Source organism: Chaetomium fimeti (genome assembly GCF_033439085.1).
Source record: "Chaetomium fimeti strain CBS 168.71 chromosome Unknown B0H64scaffold_7, whole genome shotgun sequence".
Taxonomy (NCBI): Eukaryota; Fungi; Ascomycota; class Sordariomycetes; order Sordariales; family Chaetomiaceae; genus Chaetomium; species Chaetomium fimeti.
Genome location: NW_026944335.1, coordinates 699,790 through 717,615, shown reverse-complemented (window position 1 = coordinate 717,615; position 17,826 = coordinate 699,790). Strand labels below are relative to the sequence as shown.

The 17,826-nt window shown below is 57.4% G+C and overlaps 10 protein-coding genes across 10 annotated transcripts; 4 read left to right on the top strand and 6 right to left on the bottom strand.

Moving 5' to 3' along the window:
* Positions 1–222: 222 nt before the first annotated feature.
* B0H64DRAFT_406152 (fungal-specific transcription factor) lies at positions 223–3,546 on the bottom strand. The gene is made up of 6 exons (XM_062804488.1): positions 2,624–3,546; positions 2,409–2,439; positions 2,302–2,353; positions 1,544–2,253; positions 781–1,482; positions 223–602 (listed from the first exon to the last, which is right to left on the bottom strand). Exons 1-6 carry the CDS (start codon positions 3,080–3,082, stop codon positions 505–507), a joined length of 2,052 nt encoding a protein of 683 aa, XP_062655792.1. The 5' UTR covers positions 3,083–3,546; the 3' UTR covers positions 223–504.
* Positions 3,547–3,755: 209 nt separating this feature from the next.
* Positions 3,756–5,478, bottom strand: B0H64DRAFT_225559 (uncharacterized protein). The gene has a single exon (XM_062799643.1). The coding sequence runs from the start codon at positions 5,392–5,394 to the stop codon at positions 4,054–4,056; it is 1,341 nt and encodes a 446-aa protein (XP_062655791.1). The 5' UTR covers positions 5,395–5,478; the 3' UTR covers positions 3,756–4,053.
* On the bottom strand, positions 5,478–6,269 carry B0H64DRAFT_225523 (uncharacterized protein). Its single transcript, XM_062799642.1, has one exon. The coding sequence runs from the start codon at positions 6,075–6,077 to the stop codon at positions 5,562–5,564; it is 516 nt and encodes a 171-aa protein (XP_062655790.1). The 5' UTR covers positions 6,078–6,269; the 3' UTR covers positions 5,478–5,561.
* A 165-nt stretch (positions 6,270–6,434) lies between these two features.
* Positions 6,435–7,208, bottom strand: B0H64DRAFT_406148 (uncharacterized protein). Its single transcript, XM_062804487.1, has one exon. The coding sequence runs from the start codon at positions 7,147–7,149 to the stop codon at positions 6,463–6,465; it is 687 nt and encodes a 228-aa protein (XP_062655789.1). The 5' UTR covers positions 7,150–7,208; the 3' UTR covers positions 6,435–6,462.
* A 204-nt stretch (positions 7,209–7,412) lies between these two features.
* Positions 7,413–8,495, bottom strand: B0H64DRAFT_477444 (Spc24 subunit of Ndc80-domain-containing protein). The gene is made up of 2 exons (XM_062808202.1): positions 8,336–8,495; positions 7,413–8,241 (listed from the first exon to the last, which is right to left on the bottom strand). Exons 1-2 carry the CDS (start codon positions 8,360–8,362, stop codon positions 7,606–7,608), a joined length of 663 nt encoding a protein of 220 aa, XP_062655788.1. The 5' UTR covers positions 8,363–8,495; the 3' UTR covers positions 7,413–7,605.
* A 336-nt stretch (positions 8,496–8,831) lies between these two features.
* On the top strand, positions 8,832–9,478 carry B0H64DRAFT_419596 (uncharacterized protein; the record flags this gene model as incomplete). Its single annotated transcript, XM_062805394.1, has 4 exons — positions 8,832–8,847; positions 8,912–8,930; positions 8,995–9,088; positions 9,146–9,478. The coding sequence occupies 4 exons, from the start codon at positions 8,832–8,834 to the stop codon at positions 9,476–9,478; spliced, it is 462 nt and encodes a 153-aa protein (XP_062655787.1).
* Positions 9,479–10,720: 1,242 nt separating this feature from the next.
* On the top strand, positions 10,721–12,233 carry B0H64DRAFT_328527 (uncharacterized protein; the record flags this gene model as incomplete). The annotated part of the gene is made up of 3 exons (XM_062800837.1): positions 10,721–11,017; positions 11,079–11,520; positions 11,572–12,233. The coding sequence occupies 3 exons, from the start codon at positions 10,721–10,723 to the stop codon at positions 12,231–12,233; spliced, it is 1,401 nt and encodes a 466-aa protein (XP_062655786.1).
* A 286-nt stretch (positions 12,234–12,519) lies between these two features.
* On the top strand, positions 12,520–14,063 carry B0H64DRAFT_225467 (uncharacterized protein). The gene is made up of 3 exons (XM_062799639.1): positions 12,520–12,599; positions 12,711–13,003; positions 13,061–14,063. The coding sequence occupies exons 2-3, from the start codon at positions 12,916–12,918 to the stop codon at positions 14,047–14,049; spliced, it is 1,077 nt and encodes a 358-aa protein (XP_062655785.1). The 5' UTR covers positions 12,520–12,599; positions 12,711–12,915; the 3' UTR covers positions 14,050–14,063.
* A 478-nt stretch (positions 14,064–14,541) lies between these two features.
* Positions 14,542–17,059, top strand: B0H64DRAFT_406128 (uncharacterized protein). Its single transcript, XM_062804486.1, has 4 exons — positions 14,542–15,306; positions 15,358–15,985; positions 16,042–16,418; positions 16,496–17,059. Exons 1-4 carry the CDS (start codon positions 14,842–14,844, stop codon positions 16,565–16,567), a joined length of 1,542 nt encoding a protein of 513 aa, XP_062655784.1. The 5' UTR covers positions 14,542–14,841; the 3' UTR covers positions 16,568–17,059.
* On the bottom strand, positions 16,994–17,743 carry B0H64DRAFT_406127 (uncharacterized protein). Its single transcript, XM_062804485.1, has one exon. The coding sequence runs from the start codon at positions 17,543–17,545 to the stop codon at positions 17,267–17,269; it is 279 nt and encodes a 92-aa protein (XP_062655783.1). The 5' UTR covers positions 17,546–17,743; the 3' UTR covers positions 16,994–17,266.
* Between the last annotated feature and the right edge of the window lie 83 nt (positions 17,744–17,826).

Below are 17,826 nucleotides of genomic sequence, written 5' to 3'. Positions count from 1 at the left end.
GATAGCCAGCGTGGGACTTTTTGTATGTATTACGATCTATTTTTTGGGCTGCAAAAAGGAAAAAAATAGACTTGATCCGGGTTTGGACAAGGTTCTACCTTCCGTGATGCGTATGATTGAACTTTTGTTTATTTACTCAGCAGTGCGTAATGCTGCCCCAACATCACCCAAGCCATTCGGTGCAACAAAAATGAGGTCACAAAACAAGCCGCGTAGCGTAACCATAAACATATCGTTCTTTTTCGAAGCACTCTTTCTACATAGCAGCAGCAGCATGGTATCGACGCCGAACCCGAACCACAAACACTCAAATCAATCAATGCTCATCCCCTTGCCCTCCAAATGGGCAAGAGACACGATATTAGTCACCCAATCATCAAGTTCGTCCCCGGACTTCCAACCCACCATCGTCAAGACCTATCCCTCAGAATTCCCAGACCCCTCTCCAAGAGGCCCTCCCCGGCCCCTCCTGTCTCTTATTGGTACCTTGCCCTCCTCCCTCTCTTAGAGCAAGAACTCGCTCAGGACCTGGATTCTCGTCCTGGCGGTGTTCGACCCGTGGTCGCCTTCGCTCATGGCCTGCATGATTTGTATCATGCGATCTGGAACAAAATCGCTACGTTAGCACCCGCCTTGTTTTGTACCAACCCACTAGGGAAAGGGTGGAGGGTGTGCATGCATGGATTCAAAAGAAAATACCACAACTACACCACACACGAGATGGGATGTATGAGGAGCAACGGATAAAAATAAAAACGCCAAAAAAGGAGAAAAACTCACGGATATCGCTCCTCGCCCTCACAAACAACGGATCCTTGGCCATGCTCTCCTCGCCGCCCGGCTCGCGGGCGACCTCGCGCAGGACGTTCCCGATGCACAGGGCCTCGAGGAAGGCGCGGTGGTTAAAGACCCACCAGACGCGGGCCTCGGCCTCGAAGAGGGCGAACAGCACGAAGAAGGCGGTGATGGCGTCGTGGGCGGCCTCGAGGGTGCCGCGGGCGTTGACGGGCACGTCCTGGCTCTCCGAGGCGTGGACGAGCATGAGGTTGTGGAAGTAGTTGCTGCTGAGGAAGAGGGTCTGGCGCACGACCCGCTTGTTGCTCTGCGCGAGCTGGGCGAGCGCCTCCGGGTCCCAGGAGCGGAAGACGTCCGGGAAGGAGCGGTAGACGGCGCGGAAGTCGCCGATCAGCTTGGACTTGTGCCGCGCCGTCGTGCAGATGGGCACGTCGAGCGACCGCGGCGAGCAGATGGTCTCCTGCACGAGGTTGGCCAGCGTCCACGACCCGCGGATGTAGGCCGTGTCGGTGGGGTCGTCCGACGCGATGGACGAGTCGTCCTCGACGAGGTCGTCGACGCTGACGTCGGTGTGGGTGGCGCTCGGCGGGAGGGAGAGGAGAACCGTCAAGAAGGTGTCCTGGAGGAGGACGGCCTGCCAGACTTTGCGGCGCTGTTGCTTTTCGAAGGGGGGCGCGTCGGGGACCACTGGGGAGGGGTTAGAGGATTCGACGGTGTATGTGGATGATCAGGTTCAGGGAGCACGCACCGATGTTGGGGTCACGGTGTAGGCCCATGGCATAGGCCTGCCGGATTAGTATTCCGGCAAAGGCCCAGCCATCCGAGGCGTGGTTGTCATTAATAAGAAAATACGTAATGAGGACCATGGCTTGGATGGACTTGATGGATGCGGTGCTCAGGTACGAGCACATTCGCAACGCTTGATTACTCGCCGAGGCGTAAAACTCGGCCGTCTGCTTTCTCTCCTTCGGCGATGTCGATGTCACAAATTGTGTGCCCAAAGCCAGCATCACGAAGATCAGCGCGACAAAGGCGGCATCGGCACGATCTTTGTCGGGCCGGGACAGGGACCAAAAGTGCTCATAATCGGCGTAAAAGGTCTGCCGGTGAAGCATGGGGTACACCGGGTCAACGCACTCGAAATAGCGGTTGAGGAGAATATCAGCCTGCAACTTGTCAGGCAGAACAGAAATGACCTCTGGTAGTCCACCCTCGCAGGTCCAGTAGTTGGCAAAGGGGTGCTCAGACCCGATGCCAAAAACATTTGACGACCCCGGAGAAGAATAGGGGACGTTGGACAGTAGGCCGGTGGAGGTAGCCACCGAGCCCAAGGCCTTTATACGGCCAACATTCAAGCCGCGGTCAGCTGCGTTGGGCATGACATGGTTGACACTGTCTGAGCGCTTCTTAGGCGGTCTGGTCATCCGGCGGCCATTTGTTGCACTCCGAGTGGTTTCTCTGCACAGGCATAAGTCACACATCGTTGTGGTGCGGTAGATTACTTACTCGAGAAGATTGGCCACATGAGCATATTCACAGTTTGTCTGACGTTTAATACCTGCGTTGTGGTCAGTCATGACTCCCTACCAGTAGGGAGGCGGGGGGGGGCTTACAAGCAAGGCAGTGTGGTCTTCCTCGGTCACACTGAACACAACGTCAGTTTGGGATGTAGTAAACATCGCAAAGAAATTGTTAAGTGACACAACATATTGCATGAGACCGAACACGACGGAATTGCAAGATAAATGTGTTGTTGTTGCACGTGTAAGTGGGCCTTCTTTTTCTCGGCATCTCGGTGGTAAACTTTCAAGACTGAAAAGTTGCATACCTTGGTCTTCCGCTCGACACATTCAAAGCAAGACAAGGTCGGCTTGTTTCGTTTCTGCTTTTTCCTCGGCTGGTCTGTCGTCGCCGTCGCCGAAGGGGAGGCGCTGCTGCTGTCTCGATCATCGTCGGGGGACACGCCAAGACCGGGACTCGGTCCGTGGCCGTTAGTGCCGGCTCGGTCGGTGTTGACCGGGGTGCTTGAGGCCGAGCCCCATATTGCCGGTGACTCGTCAGCAACCCCGATTTCTCCACGCGCCGCCCTCTTGGGGCCACGACGGAGTGGTGCGCCGCCGCCATCTGAGTGCACGAGTGTGTGCTGCTGCTGCCGCAACTGATGCTGAGGAGTGGCTTCGGGCGACACGTAAATGGTGGATGCGATACCCGAGCTCGGCGTCTGAGCTGTAAAGACCGAGAGGACGGGCGGCTGGCCCAGGGCTCGTGTTTGCGGCGGTCTCTCCATTCGCGAACTGCAGGAGTGCCAAGGGGGCAGGCAAACGGCGATGGCCTGGAGGATAAGCCCCGGCTCACAGTTGAGAAGACCGAGGCTGCGATGTGATGGGCGAGAGGGGTGGGATTCTGATTCCTCGAGTCCCAGTCCCAGTCAATCCCCAGATTCTCGGACCGTGGGCGGACGGCGCCAGCCGCGGGATGGAGTCCGAGGAATCACTGAAGCTGCCCGTCGATAAGAGAGACAGACAGACACAGGAGCGAGGCGCAGCACCCGCTGCCGGGAATAACGCGCAGATGCGGCGCGTGTCTTCGCCGTCCGCGTTTTCGAACCAAAGTACTGTGTAATCTGTTCCGCGGAGGAAACACAAGCGGCTGGGCAGGGCTGGAAATAGTGAGGGATTGGAAACAATCGGGAATGGGAGTTGAGAGACTGGGAGGTGATGGGATGAGCCCATTGGAAAGGCGGGGATAAGAATAACCCCGGATCTTCCTTCAAGTGGAAGCACCAATTCGCCAATTGAGGGGCATCCATTCTGCCCCCGATGACAGACAAGGAAGGTGGCAGCCTCTGATGAGCAACTCCAACCACCAGGGTGCCCAAGTTTGGGTGGTAAACGCCGAGCTGCTCCGAACAACAAACCCCACTTTGCTTCAACGATTCGTACCAGCCTGTGATTACGTGATTACCTGATTACGCACTGATCGTCAGCAAATACGCGATCGCGTTTCCAAATCAACGTCTTCAACCTCTCTCAGCGGCGGATATTTGATCCGTACTGGATTTCGTTTCATCGGCTGGGCCTCCGCTCCCATTGCACTCTGTGGTTTAATCTGGGGTGAGGTGAGTTGGCGATGAAAACCTGCCAGCAATATATCCGACTCGTCCGAGTAGAGTAAGTTGCAGAGGGATGAAGGGGGGATTAACTTTATTTATCTTGCGCTGGGTGCGGGGCATTGTTTCCCAACCTCTGATAGCGCAGTTCAGCCAAATATGAATTCTTCATAGTTCCTCCGTATCCTCGCCAGGCCCTCCTCCAAAGGCCAGCCCTTGATCGCACAAACTCTTCTCGAGATGTCCTCGAGCACCCGGTCCATCTCCTGGCCCGCACAATGCAGGTCGCTCTCCACAAGCAACCGGTCGTCGGGACACGCCCGGACAACATCCGCAAACCTGCTCTCCCCTCCCGCAGTCGATAGGTTGATGGCGGTCGAAAAGGAGAAGAAGGTCTCCACGGGGATGGCCGGGTTGAGGTACTGCTGCATCATCTGCGGCGAGCCACTAAACGAATGCAGACACACCCTCGGCGGGAATGGCTTGGGCTTGTAAGCCTTCTTCTCCTTGACCTTCGGCCGCGACGGGACATCATTACCACCATCATCACCCCACCCCTCCTCCCCCTCGTCCTCGCTCGACGACGAAAAGTCCTCGGCCCCCGTCGCAACCATCTTCTGCTTCTTCCGCGACACCACCTCCCGCTCGTGGCCCTTCCACAGCGCCGCCAGCGCGTCGAACAGCACCCCGTGCGCCTGCACGCCGTGGATGCTGACCGCCACGCCCAACTCGCCCGCCAGGCGGAGCTGCGCCCGGAGCACCCGCATCTGTTGCGCCATCTTCACGTGGTGTGGGCTCAGCGTGCGGCCCTCGCGCCCGCCGGGCGTCAGCGTCTCGTCGCGGCTGGGCGGGGCGTTGGCGTCGGCGTCGGCCTCGGCGGTATGCTCGGCGGCTGTCCCTGCCGCGTCCCTTTTCCCCCACGGCCACGGCAGTCGAAATGCCTTGTCCAGCCCGACCTCGCCAACGAGCGCGGTGCCTGCGTCGAGCACGCGCTGTCGGGTGTCGGCGATGAAGGTGCTGAGCGGTATGGGGTCTGGGAGGGAGGCGATGAAGGCATCGTCGGGTTGGGGGGAGAGTACGGCGCGGTAGTGCTCGGTTTTGTGCTGCTCGGCCGTCTCGGGGGAGGAGGATGGGCCGGGTGTGCTGGCCTCGGTGTCGTCGTAGAGTTGGTGGGAGAACCAGGGGTGCCAGCCGAATGCGGGGACGATCTTGTCGGGGGTGTCTTGTTTCGCCGGCGAACCAAGCACTGAGCGGTCTCGGATGGGATTTTTCGCCGCGGACGAAGCGACGAGGTCTTGGTCCTGCGAGCGTGTGGCCATGATGGTTAGAGCGCGGGCACGCATGCTGCCTATGCTAGCGATTGAGGACATGGTGTCGGTTGGGTGGCAATGGGCGTCACAGACGCCAATGTGCCATGGGAAGTCATCCGGGTGGACGTCATTCTGTTCGGGAGCTGCCGAAGCGGATTGGTCGTCGTTGGGATTGCACATAATAACCCAACTCCAGTGAGGCTTGATCTGGCGCTGGGGGAGCTTGATCGCGTGCGGATGGTTGTGTTTGTAGCCAGGGCAGCCAGGCAAGCTTGCTATGTACCTAAAGGGGTCGTTTGAGGTAATGCCCGGCTACCTAGTTCGACATAGCTGTAACTCTGACAAGCTCACCACGTCTTGGCCGCGAGCGAGATTCGCTCAATAAATAATAAAAAATGCGAAGCGAGGAGAATGGCTGCCCTCAAGCTCTTTCGTGTCAGTGGTAACTGAGGTATGTATTTCCAAGAGCTTCCTTCCCCGCAAGAACCCCGCGGAAATCTTGGCGTCGATCTTTCTGTTAGGGGTCTCCGCTGAGTTGCAGGGGCCCTCAAAGCCCAGCACCCCAGGTACATACCGAGGTGCTGTGGACCAAGCAGTGTGTCAATTTTTCTGAGCGTGAGACGGACGGACACGGTTGTTTTTGATGATCGTGGACGCCAATTGTCACCTTGATGGGGTGATGGAAGCTTCCAGACAGCACCCGTAAAGCTACCTAACAATACACTGTTGTGGGTTGGACAGAGGTGAGCAGCATCCAATGGAGGGATCAAATATATGATGCAACCACCCGATGTGCAAAGGAAGCCGGCCTCTAAGCGTAGATGTTGAGCAAACCTCAACTGCAGGAACGAAATGAAAGCCATTAGGAAGCCCCGGGAAGCCGCGCTTTCTCGATTTCTTTCATTCAAATCTTTCGCTTACTTCTTGCACAGTATTACCTGTATCTTCCTTTGGAGTTGGGCTTTTTCTGGCTGGAGAGTGGCAACCTCTCATCGGGATATCCTAGCCTGGAGCCATGGACCGTTTGGAGGAGGAACATCAAGAGACTGAGAGATCACATTACGACGGTTTGTTCAACATGAAAATGGGAATGCTTCGCTAGGTACCTAGATAGAATATGGAAGCTCGGTACATACCTCGACCCTTCGTCTCGGTTGCACTAGCATCCTACCTAGCGGAGCCGTCCTCCCATATCTCATCAAGCTACATACATTCTCCCACTGCCGTGGTCCCATCCCGCCATGCTACCTAGTGTAGCTGACGCAACTGGTGCCTCAAACACCAACGGTCAATGGTTTCCCGTTGCAGGTCCAATCTGCGTCTCCGCCGCTCTGGCAGAGTCAAACCTCTGGGCACATCGGAATTCCTGATATGACGAGTCCTTTCCCGCTCGTCGTTGGTCGACCGCATGGCCAACCGCAGCGTGTCAATGTCAATTCGTCGTCTAGTGAGGTCCCTTCGATCGGGGCTGGTGCTTGAGTCGCGCATCGTGAGCGGGTGAGGCTCCGGGGCCGCGGTTGTGCTCCAGCGACGGCGGGGGAGGATGTTGGCGTCCTCCAAATAGGCGATGGTAGAGGGGAGCGTAGAGCAGTCAAGTTCCGGGTCGTCCGATCCGCAATCGCTCTGCGGTGGGGAGGGAGACGGAGTGTCCGTCATCCAGAACATCTCGTACTTGGCCATGGTCTGCTGGAACTCCGGGCTCCCGACGTCGGAGCTGCTCGGTTTTCTCAATGTGAAGTGGTAGATGATCAAGAACATTCCCTCGAAGAAGAGGTAAACACCGCGGACGCTGAGGTACAGCAATGCGGCCGTGGTTGAGATCGAGGCCATACAAACCATGGGGCAAATGATGCTGGTGATCATCAACAGCACAAACCATTTGACGAGCAGGCCAATACGGCCCATCGTTGTCTGGGAGAACGGTTCCTTTCCCATGGTTGCGGTTAAACGACAACGACGGGGTAAATGGAAGTCGTCGATCGAGTGAATCGAACGATGAAAGAATGGAAGAGGTGGCGATCGCTTTGCAGAGCAAGCAGTTGGCAAAGGCAGGACAAGGTCCGCACGTCAGCAAAGCGACGTGACGATGCGCATGGGCCTAGCAAGACGAGCCCCGAGCACCCTCACTGGACCGGATGACGACTTCCAAATGGAATAGGCGAATCTAACTGGTAGCCAGTCAACCTAGATGTCGGGCACGGGCAACAATCCAGCAGCCGAGGCCAATAGAGCTGATGCCCATGATATCAATCGTGAGCTTAACCGAGGTCCCTCGCGTCAGGCGTCAGTAAACCATGTCCATTTTATATACGCTGAGTTTCCCTGGTATCTCCCCCAATCCCAAACCAACTCCGAAACGCCGTCCATGAGTACCTTCCGAATCCCAACCGCTTACAAACTCTGCCAGAAATAGTTGGCGTAGAAAAACCTCGAGAACTTCCTATCGATATTCACCACATGCACATCCCCCTTCCGATCATTCCGCACCACCACCCGGTTGAACTCCCCATCCTTACTATCCCTCTCGATCTCAATCCCCAAACTCCGATAGACCTTCAACCGCAGCAGCAGCTCGTCCTCCAGCGCCCCACCACTCCCGGCACCACCAGCACCACCAGCACCACCAGCACCAGCACCAGCACCATTCCCCCCCTCCCCAACCCCAACCCCACCCCCATCCACCCCCTGCAACTCCAACTCCTGCAGACGCGCATTAAGATCCGCCAGCTGGGCCTGCAAACGCTCAGTCTCCATCTCGAGGTCGGAGGCGGCCTTGGCGACGCGGAACTTTTGGGTGTCGAGGCGGGCGATCTCGGACGCGTGCTGGGTGGACGAGTGCGAGGCCGTCAGCTCGGCGTGCTGCGACGACAGCGTGCCCAGCGACCGGCCCAGCCGCCGCAGCGCCGCCTCCGCCTCGCGCACCCGCAGCTCCCGCGCCTGCTGCAGCGTGGAGAGGGATTCCGATACCCGTGACACGGCGGTCTTGTCCGGCGCGATGTTGAAGTTGGAGATGGTGTGGCGGATGAGCTGTTGCCCCCGGGTGGGGGGTTGGGGTTAGTGGGTTGTTTGTTTTTGGAGGGGAGAGAGAGGGGGGGGGGGGTGTTCAGGGGGTGGGGCGTACGGTGGAGGGGTCTTCTTCGAGCAGCATTTTGGCGGTGGTTTGCTGGTTTGTGGCTTGATGTGGGTTTCGTGTTGCCTGATGAATTGAAAGGGGGTTGTATCAGGAAATATTGGCTGTTGACGTGAAATGATCGTCTGCTTCGTGGTGTTTTCTGATCTTGAATTCCAAAGCCGCGGTTGTTTTGAAGGGCTTGGCGCCAAGACCATCTCCCAGGCGACAGGGCTGACCGGCCTGCCTTATCTTATCGCTTTGGTGGGTGGCACAGCTTTCGTCATCGGTGGGCCACGGACATTCTGGAAACTTTGGAAGCGGCCCGAGCTTCAAGAAGCAAAGAACCACCACCTGAGCTGCTGCAGCCATAATTACCTCGGAACAGTGTCATTCCTACGTCTTTTGCAGCCGCTGCGCATTGGTAAAATCGCAGGTCGCGTCATTCAGAGCTTCTTTTGAGCACGTTATCCTAGCACTGTCAAAGGCCCAGACCTTTCGCCTCATCATGGCACAACTTCCTTGTGAGTGCTCGCACGGCCGCCTACCTTACCCAACTTCAGGAAAGCTTACCCAACATGCTTCCAGACGCGATCGACGCGGAGACGTGAGAATATGTCCCTGGATTTTGCGGTTAGTCCTAGGGCATTAGTATTGACGTAAGGATACAGGCCTCTCAACCCCGCCGAGCTGGCAGTACTTCGGACGCAGTACGAGCGGGAAGGGGACATGGTGGGCCTCCAGACAAAGTTCAACTACGCCTGGGTAAACATTCATTTCCTACACGTCTTGCTGCACACAACTTACGACTTGAAAATTTAGGGACTCGTCAAGTCTAGCACCCGCCAAGAGCAGCAACTCGGCGTGATGTTGCTCGCCGAAATCTTCCGGGTATCCACCGAGCGACGCCGCGAATGCCTCTACTACCTCGGGCTGGGTAACTACAAGTTGGGCAACTACGGCGACGCGCGAAAGTACAATGACATCCTGCTATCTAAGGAGCCTGGGAACCTGCAAGCGCTGAACCTGCAGTCGCTGATTGACGAGAAGGTGGCAAAGGAAGGGCTCATGGGCGTGGCCATCGTCAGCGGTGTTGCAGTTGTGGCCGGCATCGTCGGCGGCGTGCTGCTCCGGAATCTGGGGCGGAAGAGGTGAAGCCCGCTCCTTCACTGGGCGGGTGGGTTAGAAAGAGCATATTCCGGTGTATCGGGGCGGGTATTGTATTTATACGGGAAGATGGCGGCATCATGACCTTTATCGGCGGGGCTTGTATTTCTTTAGCAAGCGACAGCATGAGCACGACACCACTATGCAACATAATAACGACCAGGACGCCCATCCGTTGGGCACCGTACGCAAACTTCGTGACACATTCAGCTTCCGACTTTACCCCGCACCCTGTTTGGGAGTTGGGAGGGACGACTTAGGGGAGTAAGAGGAAGGGGACCGCTTATTCGCGCCAGTAAATCGAGGCTGACTTCTCACCCCGATAGCCTGCTGCGGATGAGGGGGTGAGAGAAGGTTGGGCATTCTGGGCGCGAGCTGCAGGTGCTGTAAATACATGTGCATGCTGTCCGAGTCAGCCCTGCCACAATGTTGGGTCTCGCTCGCCGCGCACAAAGACTGTATGGTGTTTATGCCCTGGGGCCGCACGTGTGTGACGAGGTCACCCTGGAGGGGGAGAGGGCCCGTTTTGGCTTGTTGGACCATCGGGGATCTTCCACTTGGCAGTTACTTACAAAATAACAGTTGAGTTTCATCACACCCGTCCTTGGTCCTCCCTTAGCGTGGTCAAAGCCGTAAATGAAACCAGGTACATACTTTGAGTGCCTAACACGTCCAATGACCTTGGGTGCTTTGGTGCGTGGTTGGTGCATACGCGGATCACCAATATAGTGTACATCCGCAGTCGATGTAGGTAGGAGGCCCGACGAGGAGCGCCTGCGCAAGGCGGGCACAGTGGCTTACTTCTGTGGAGATGATCATCGGTCCAGCCAAGAGATGAGCTGTGGCATGTCACCTTTTACTAGTTTCCATCAATTTCTTATATCGTCCATGTCTTTCCATCGCCACAATTTTCTGTGAATACTCTGGCACTTGGTTGGTGCGGTGGTTGGCAAGTCCGACGGCGAGCTGCACGTGCGGTATGTACCCACCTCCCGCCTATGGTGCTATCAGTGTGCGTAATTAGCGGGAACAACTTATCAGACAAACGGTGCTCGCAACTTCTTAAGGCCCGTCCGCCTACGACCCCAGCGTTCGGTGACGCATGGATTTCCACAAGGGCGACCCACTTACCTCACTTACCTGAACTTCCATCCATCAGGTTCGCCTTCAGGCACACACCTACCGAAAGTACTTTTCGACATTTCCGAATGTTGAAAGCGATAATATTCGATGCCGCCTAGTTCTGAACACAACCCGCAACAGCGAGGCCGACTCGCCCTTGCCGTCATCACCGGCGTACTTACCACCATCACTCGTGTGTTTGCTACCATCACTGGCGCGCTTGGCGCTACTCGCCAGCAAACTACCCGGAATCCGCCACCCGAACAACCCGCCATGGAGTCCAGGAACTCCCGCGACCGCGACGGCAGCCTCCAGAGGCTATTCTGCCACGAATGTCGAAACGAATGGCGTGGCTCCGAGGACTCTTTGGAGTGTCCCCGATGCCAGAGCTCATTCACCGAGATTGTAAGTGGCTGTTGCCCCGCGATTCCCGTTGCAGCCCACCCCGACTAACTTGCCGAACCAGATTGAAAACCACAACAGTACGCAGGATAGTGTACATGAGACAGGGTTACCCTATTCTGGAGGGTTTACCGCTGCCTCCATTCCCGAGACCAACGGGAATATGGAGCAACAAGTGAACGAACGGCAATCTCCCTTTGGGCAATTTCCCTTTGGAGTTCGCCCCGCGCCGCGTTTCGGCGCCCAAAACGACGGTGGCCACGTCAACGACGGCGACGCCGTCTTTAGGCGTTTCGCTGACATGCTAATGAACGACTTGGGGGCCGGGAGAGTGGTGCACGGGGGTCCCGGATCCGGCGACCTGTTCCCGGGAGATGGGAGTGCGTCCCAGCCAGCTACCAGGGTGCGGCCCGGGCATACTACTGTACGGGCGGGCCGGGTGTCCTTCCGCGCGAGTGTTAGCACCATCCCAAGTAGAGCCACAGGCGGAGGCGGCTCTGTCACAAGTAGAGTCACAAGCGGAGGCGGCTCTTTCCCAAGTAGAGCCACAGCGGGAGACGATCCCGATCGGCCGCCGGTCACCGTGAGCACGTATGTCATCCCTACGAGAGGCCACCTTCATCCCGGCGGGCGAGCGATACGCGCGGTCACCATCATCGACAATCGTGTTACTGACGCTAATGAACCGCTTAGATTATTCGACCAGGTCTTTGGCAACCCTTGGGGAGCACCAGCTCCGGACGATGCGGCAGACCCGGCCTTCAACTTGTTGCACGGACTCCACCAGCTCCTGAGCACGTTGCACAACCCCGCCTCGGCGGTACATGGCGACGCAGTATTTACGCAGGAGGCGCTGGACCGCATCGTCACCCAGCTCATGGAGGCTTCACCCCAGACCAATGCCGCCCCTCCCGCAACACAGGCCGCCATCGCAAAACTCGAAAAGAAACGGGTGGATGAGGCGATGCTCGGCAGAGAGGGAAAGGCCGAGTGCACCATTTGCATCGATGATATCAAGAAGGGCGATGAAGTGTTGGTGCTCCCGTGTAGCCACTGGTATCACGGCGAGTGCGTTGTTCTCTGGCTCAAGGAACACAACACGTGCCCGATATGTCGGATGCCCATCGAGGACCCCAAGACCGATGGGCATAACAGCAACGTCAGGCCTGCCGCTATGACATCCGACCAGTGGGACTCCGCCTTCCCACCACTGTCGTAGTTTAGCTTAGAATCGAAGTCGTGGTTGTTGGAAAAATGTGGTCGTTGATGCGGCCGTGTTGAGCGATGTTTTATTATTCGATTCGTTCTCCCCTATTTATTTCATTTAATTCTTTTTGTTTCCTTTCTTTGGAGTTCGGCTTTTCTGGGCAGAGGGTGCCCCCGTTCGGTCAGGACGCTGAGGGACTCGTCAGCTCCTCAACCCGTACACGTGCTGATTGGTCGGCTCCCGCTCTCGCCTTGCTGTCCTGTCCGAATCGGGCAGGATTGCGCAGCGCTTTGCGGGGTGTGGATGTTGAACTGGGCGAGGAAAGGGGCATTTGGGGATGTGCTGCGAGAGGCTTGCGCCATCCGATAGCTCAGCTCGGTACGTAGATGTGTTCAATGCAGTCAATTCCGAAGATCTGAGGGGCAGTTGTCCCCCTTCCTTTCCTTCCTTTTCTCCCACCTCAGTTCTTTGCTAAGTTCTGCCGTCTAGTTTTGAACCTCTCTAGTATATCGAACGAGGAGGCCGGTTACTTCTCTTCTAATTTGAGACTAGACGAGTGTGGCGATAGTGTTGTTTACTTGCGTCACCACCTCACTTACCTACTCGCCGCGTGGCCGTCTCCAAGGCGCCATCTCCAAGGCGCCAATTAGTTTGATCTTTGCTATACCGCTGCCTAGAGCACAGCGAGTCAACCATGCGCTCACACTTTACCGCCACCGGGCTGCTCCTGCTGTTGAACGTACCCACATTCACGAATGGCCTGCCAAATCCACTCTTAGAAGGTAAGATACTTGCCGCAGCTCCGGACTCGCTTGTCCAGTCTGCTGACATCGCAACAGCTCCGGGTGCCGGCGCTTCAGCCTCTGCCTTGACATCACCTCCCCCATCCCTCACCGTACCAGGCGCGCGGACACCCGCCAGCCAGGAGGTACCGATCCCCAGAAAGGATAACGGCGAGGACAGCTTGGAGTCCAGGCTCGAGCTCGAGCTCGCCGAGCTGCAGGCCCTCCGTGCCCAGCTAGCCAGCCTCACAAAGGAGGTTGACACAAGGGCGGTCCGGTTGGCCGCTCGCGTGGGGCCGACAGACCGCTCTGCGCTCGTAGACTGCGACGGCCCGACATGTGTCTTCCGCGCAGTGATGCGCAAGGCCGGGTATGCCGTCGAGGCATTGCGCCGCAACGGTGGCGATGGCGATGGCGGCGACGACGACGAATACCTCCCGGGACAGCAGCGCCGCCACCGCCGCCAAGAGGATGCTGCCGATAGCTACCCCGACCTTGAACCTCGAGACGAGGTTGTAAAGGGCCTCGATCTCCTCATCCACAAGCTCCTGTTCTCCATTCTTGCCGTGTTCACCATACGGCACATCGCCATCGGCGCCGGTCTGATGTTACTCTGCTTTGTGGTTTTGTGGTGCGGATCTCTATGTCGTGATGCCCTCGGCAAGGCTACGGGCAGCTGGTGGCAGCCGTGGCGAGCGCGAGAAGGGAGGATCAGGTTGGGGGATGAAGAAGCAGTGGATTGGGGGTCGGCAGAAAAGGGGGAGGAACGCTTCGACGGGAAGCAAGGGGAGCCCTGCGAGGAGGAGGAGGGGTACTGGGACGAGAAGGCGGGGTTTGATGAGGAGGGATACCAGGGCGAATATGTGCCGTTTGTGGCTGAGGATGCCGAGATTTTCGAGGATAATGATAATGAGGAAGGGGACGAAGAGCAACTCACTCTTGGGGACGAGATTGCGTCCTTCAGGTCGGCGGTGGAGCTAGTCGAGAATATGGTTGCTGCGGCGGAGGAAAGGCAACGAGGCCGGACAGAGTATCGCGCGTCTTGAACCGGAATTTCAACAAGAGCAACGTTGTTACATACCTAGGTGCGGAGCTGCATGTGATTCCCGTCGCCCTGGTAGCCTGAAATACATACCTAGGTATCCGTCCTTCGGGAGCTGGAGATGGCTACTTGCGGCGTGGCTATAGAAAGGACCGGGAGTCGGCAGCCCCGTTTTCTTTGTCTCGTTCCTGAAAGCATGAGAACTTCGAGGCAAACAATAGGACCAACAGGCGGAGGATACAGGCAGAGATAACGCACAACTCATCGCAGCTCGCCCCCAATCGCAGAGCGTCGCTCGAAAGAAGACGAAGAGGACGAACATGCGTTGTGCCGTGATTGGTTCTTACGGGCATGAAACACCCAAATTGGCACCCAAACCCCGCTATCAGCTTGTTCCAGGCCTTACCAGCGGTACCTGGGTCCGTCATCAAGCGGGTGGAGCCTCCTGAGCCAATCCCTTTGACAGCTCTTTCTCAGCGTCTCGTTCATCTCCGCCGATCCATTGGCTTGGTTCCCCATCCCCGACCCAAGCACGACAACGGGCTTTGACGGTGCCAAAACTCCGCAATTTTCGTGGTAGCTAATTAAACCCGCCAGCGCCTCTTTGCTTCGAGTTATCGCAGAAACCGACTTTTGCCCGCACCACCCGACCTTAGCCCCGAACCGACGCAGCGAAAACGAGCTTCCGAGAAGTGAAACGGGCAAACAAGAGGACCGACGTTCTCGTTTAAACCTGCCGTCTGCCGTCTGCCGTCTGGCTGCCCCCCACGAACCAACCGATCGACTTGTTGACATCATGGCCGACGACCCGCACAACACAAGCGACATTTCGGATCATGCCGAACCCGCCGCCGCCGCAAAGGAGGACGCCGAGACCACCGCCGCACGGCGTGAGCTAAAGCAGACCACGATTTCCGAGAAGCGGGGGCGCGAGGCCGTGCAGCTCTCGCAGGACGACAAGAGTGCCTCGGAAGACGAAGCGCCCAAATCCAAGTCCCGGCGGATCACACCGCCCATCAGCCTAAGTGCGTCGAACGACGACATTTTGAGAGCGCAGATTTCCTCGCCCAAGAAAAAACGAGCCCACGATGAGGTCGACGAGAACAAGGATGTCGCCGAGGCTCCGCTTGGAGGAACGCCCGACAAGGCTGCCAGTCCAACAATGGTGCAGAACAGGACGAACCGGTCCGAGCCCGAGAAGAAGCGACCACGGGACCGCCAAGCAAGTGCATCCGCGGTGCAGGGCGGAAAGGAAGAAGTGGTAAGCAACCCGTTCAACCCCGCGGTGGCCCTCGGTGGTAACACAAACCAGGAGCCTCTCTCTGCCAGCGCATCACCGAGGTCGAGCATGGAGCAACTAGAAGCACGAGACTCGCCCGCCACATCCGAGACAACGCGGCCCAAGCAAACATCAACTTCAGCGTTTGCCAGCTCCGGCTTTGCAAAACTGGCGGCCTCGTCAACCTCGCCGTTCGGTAGCTTTGGTGGATCGGGGAAGCCCAGCTTGTTCGGCTCATCGTCAGGCTCCTCCTCCCTAGGCGGTGTTCTCGGCGGCTCCAAGCCAGCCGCCCCCTCAGCACCACCGAAACTTAGCTTCGGCGGAGCTGCCGCTTCGTCTCCATTCGCCGGGTTAAATGGGCAGGGCACCGGCGGTGCGTCGATGTTCAAGTCGAGCCCCTTTGCGAGTTCTTTCGGCGGCAGTGCCCTGTCAGGGCCGCGCATCAACTTTGGCAAACCCGGCGAGGTTCTTAAGAGCGACAAGCCGGCAAAGCCATTCGGCGCGCCAGACAGCGACGCTGAGGACAAGTCGGAGGAGGAGAGCAACGGAGACGAGGACGCTAAGGGCGATGCCTCGTCCGACGATGAGGGTAAAGAGGAGGAGAGGAGCAGGGAGGCATCCAAGGGGGTTGAGGACAAGAAGAAGCCCAAGTTGCAGAAGAGTAAGCGTGCTCGCCCCTCCCTCGTATGTCCCGCCTTTACTAACCAACTCTTCTAGTCGTGGTTGACGACGGCGAGAGCCAGGAGGTGACTCTTTTCTCTGTGCGGGCGAAGATGTACCTCATGGAGAAGGATGTCGGGTGGAAAGAGCGTGGCGGGGGTATGCTCAAGATCAACGTACCCAAGTCGACTGTCGACCTGGACGATAATGGGGTGCCCGACCCGACCTCCTTCGACGCCTCTGTTCTAGCAGACGAAGACGACGACCAGCTAAAGCACGTCCGCCTCCTCATGCGGCAGGACCACACCCTACGTGTCATTCTGAATACCGTCCTTTTGCCGGCCATGAAGTTCCAGGTTACCAACCGGCTCAAGACGTCGACGGTGGGGTTTACCGCATTTGAAGGGGGCGTGGCGCGCCAAGTGCAAATGAAGGTACGTAAAAACACACAACACACACACACACACAAAGTTTCGTTCTTCATACAGAACCCTCTACTAACAATGCATAGCTGAGCGAGGTCAATGCCACGGCATTCTCACAAATGGTGGAGATGTTGAAGAAACAGCTTGCCGATGTATAGGCACGGCCCTGGCGGCCGACTACGACGTACTTTCTCGACAGGATAACCGCAGTCCTTATTCCCTTCCCTTTGTTTGGGCACGCAAGAGAGCCTGACCTGATTACAATTTGTTGGTGAGGGGGGCCATCGGGGGGAAGGTGGTTAGCATGCATTTTAGGTAAAAGGAGGGTGTTGGTGGCATTGGGACGTTACCTTCGACTGGCCTGGCGGGGGCGTTCTTTGCGAGAAGGGGCCCAAAAGAACTACGTTACCAACCTACGGATAGTGGGTTCTTCATGGGAGGTGTCTGTCAGGTTTTGTCGGTTTTTTCTGTACCTATAAACTACTTACAACGGTTGGATGGCCCGTCGCCTGTCCTAGGTAGCACTGGGATGCCAGAGTGCGCTTTATCTTGGGGCACTAGACGGGGCAGCACCAGACAGGCGGCGGGCGACGGAAACAGCTGTATCCTTATTAACGCAATCGTGTCGAATAAAGCACTTGTCGAAGTTAGCATGTCTGATACAGTGGGGCAAACCGTTTGTTCATGGTCCAGGCACCACGTGCGTTCCCGCCCCTTTCGCGAACCACTTAACGCGCCCAATCGCGTCTTCTTCCATCATTCATCGAAGAGAATCCCCTCCCCAACTCCCAATGCGAATCCCCCATCGTGCAATCAACCTACGCAGGGAAACACCATGCCCTTAACCAACGATGCAATTACCACGGGGGCGAGCCTCGGCAAGCGCAAGCGCGGGCGCACAACCGATGAAGCCCAGCCGAGTCGATGCCCACCGCAGAGCACACCACCGCCACCTCTTGAAGCGGGCAGCGATACAGACACAGCGACAGCGAACACATTAGCCTCCAAGGAACCCAAACCCAAACCCAACCCCAAACCCAAACCCAACCCGACCGAAAACCAAAAAGCGCCCGAAAAACGATCCACCAACCCCAAACCAAAACCGAAACCGAAACCAAAACCAAAATCAACCCCATCCCCAAACCCCTCCTGGCCGCCCTACCTTACCCACCTCGAAAAGACCCACCGCGCCCTGAACCTGGTGTCGACATTCGTCTCGGCCCGCCGCCAGGTCGCGCCCACGCTAGAGACGCTGCGCCCGGCCGTCGAGGGACACACGCGTTGCGGGTTGGCTGTCGAGGATGTTGCGGGTGTTGTGGCGTTGCGGAGGGGGGTTTTGGTGGTTGGGAGTGGGAATGGAAGGGGTGGTGGAGAAGGGGGTGGTGATTATGGAGGTGGCAATGAAGGTGGGAGTGGG